Source organism: Callospermophilus lateralis, chromosome 3, assembly GCF_048772815.1.
Source record: "Callospermophilus lateralis isolate mCalLat2 chromosome 3, mCalLat2.hap1, whole genome shotgun sequence".
Taxonomy (NCBI): domain Eukaryota; kingdom Metazoa; phylum Chordata; class Mammalia; order Rodentia; family Sciuridae; genus Callospermophilus; species Callospermophilus lateralis.
This window is the reverse complement of record NC_135307.1, coordinates 56,342,164-56,344,693: the sequence shown is the minus strand read 5'-3', so window position 1 is coordinate 56,344,693 and position 2,530 is coordinate 56,342,164. Positions and strand designations below refer to the sequence as shown.

The window sequence follows — 2,530 nt, the reverse complement described above, 5'->3', positions numbered from 1 at the left end:
GTTTTGCATACATTGAATCTCTTCCAATGTCAATTTAATTTTTTTAACATTAATTTTCTCCATTTCAATATTAGATACATTAAATACATTTTTTTCCAAACATTTTATTCCCTAGAAATAAACATTTCAATTTTGGCTATTTGATATTCAAGTACAATATTAACTTGGGAGAGAAAACAAACAAAGACATGGAGAAAAAGACTCCTTAAGGATTCAGGAGGCAGTATGATAACTCTCAATAGTGGAGATTTGCTAGATTCTGGACAAGAGATTTTTCCTCCTATTTCACATGCTTTGAGAATTTTGAAACTATCAACTAGTACTCCTGTAAATTTATGCTATCCCACATCTTTCACCCTTTTTCTAAGCAGCAAATACAATTTATAGGCTGCAGTTTTCACTGCATTATTTGTTATAAAGAAACATTTTTTCCCATTTAATGAACATCTATTTGTTCCCATTTCACGGGAAACAACTTAGAATATGAAACCATTACTGTTCATTGGGAAAATTACAGAATAAAACCCAGGTTTAACCTCAATAACAGAAAAGTTTTCAGGGTGAAGTTTGAAAGTTATATCTGTCCATTCTGGTTTCGTGCATACACACCAACGCAAGCACAAATGCCTATAATGCTTAGAATCACACCAAACAAGATTGCATCTTTGACTTCTACTGCTTCAACAACTGGCAGAACCAAAAGCAGTGAAATGATGATAAAGAGCAATTGTGTTGAAACTGAGGTCATAATGTTGGAATCTTGAAGGCTAAAGGTTCCAACAAAACGGTATATATAAAAATCTGACTTGAAATATTCCCTTTTTGGAGCTCTGGATGCTGAGGCTAAGAGAGTGCACATGACATCACTTTCCGGGAAGCAACCATTACAGGACTCTTATTGTGACTTTTGAGAAATCTATTAATTATGCCTTTGTTGGTAAACTAGCCCCTGGATGCCATCAAGAGTCTTTCCTGTCTCCAGTATTCAGTAAATGTCAAGTTATAGTTCTATTATTATTTATCTACCTGTAACTCATTCTTTTCACCAGTTCTCGACTCTTTCTTAGCCATTATCTTTAAATATCAGCCGTTTCAACCTACTCCTTCCTCTCAAAGTCAACTTAAATGCAAGTTCAATCTTGCTATTTCATTCTCTTGAGTTCTTTTCAAGTCTGTTTTACATTTCTTTGCTTTACCTCTATGAGTTACTTTGGCATGAATTTTTTCAAGATCATCCTCCAGTGAGTTTACTCATGACTTTTTCAAATCTTTCTAATCTGCAGTTTAACCAACAAGAGTTTTTATTTCTAATGATTTTTTTACCATTAAGTTATTTTTTGTATCTTTTCCATATTGTCTTAGCTCCCTTTATTTTATAACTTTTGTTCTTGAGATTATTATTTTTTCTATTATTTTGTAAAATTTTAAGGATGATTGTTTTAGACTTTACTCCTTTAATTCCATTATGTGAATTACTTATGCATTTAATTTTATGTTTGCTGTTTAATATGCATACTAGCAAAACTACAAAATATCACAAAACATTTGTGTTGAATTCCACATAGACTCTTTTGACCTTACCACATAAAAATCTATCATGAAGGTAAATTTCCAATAATATAGAAAAAATAAATCAGCATAGTGTTATTAATTTGGTATTATTTTGACTTGCAAAAAATATCAGTAACAGAGAAATGACCATAAAAGATAGTCAAATAACCTGCTATATATTCACACTATGGAAAATACATGTATATTCATTCCATTGAATGTATGACTATTTTGGAAAATACACACCAAAAGGATCAATGATAATATAATGGTATCTATTTATTATTTATGGAAGACGATTTTGCCACAATATTTCTCTTCTGTTACTCCCATTATCACTAGTATTATATAACTAACATGAAGCAAAATTGTTTGTTTCTCAGTAAAACATGAACTTTTAGGACAGTCTTATCCAGAATTGATCAAAGAAAAGATCACCTGTACTCATTTACATTGAAATAGTCCTTTGAATTAATTCAGCTCTAGTGCATAATTTTATATAAGTACTGTTTAATCTCTTCACATATTGACTAATTTGCATAACATTGTTGTCTGCCTCCCTCTGATTCTCTGTCAGACTAATTCTCTCTGATCAAGTTTAAAGCCAAAAAATACTTAATTATTAATAGGACTAACCTGCTATAAAATAGAAATATGTGATTGATATAACTTCATTAACCTCAAATATAGAAAATAATTCATATGGTGCTCTTTTTCAGCAGAAATATTTTTCAGTATCTTTTCCTCTAATGTAGAGCACTATTAACAGCAAAAATGTATTCTAAACTTCAGGCCCTTAAAGTCTTTGGAAGGCTTCTGAATCCAGTAAAAACCAAGAGAGTATATATAAAAATTAATTGAGCCAATGGTTTCTACATGTTGCCCAGTAGCATCAGGGAGAATCAAAACATCTTTGAACATCTATTAATAAGTTAAACAATAGTACTTGAAGACTATTTTTCATTGGACCCTTTTCTGT

At 30.9% G+C, this 2,530-nt stretch overlaps 1 protein-coding gene across 1 annotated transcript; it reads right to left on the bottom strand.

Annotated features, from left to right (window-relative positions):
* Positions 1-574: 574 nt before the first annotated feature.
* On the bottom strand, positions 575-748 carry LOC143393798 (small integral membrane protein 30-like). Its single transcript, XM_076848257.2, has one exon. The coding sequence runs from the start codon at positions 746-748 to the stop codon at positions 575-577; it is 174 nt and encodes a 57-aa protein (XP_076704372.2).
* Between the last annotated feature and the right edge of the window lie 1,782 nt (positions 749-2,530).

What these genes read in the sequence shown, in the direction of transcription:
- LOC143393798 (XM_076848257.2), bottom strand. Translation starts at nt 748, where the DNA reads ATGACCTCAGTTTCAACACAATTGCTCTTTATCATCATTTCACTGCTT.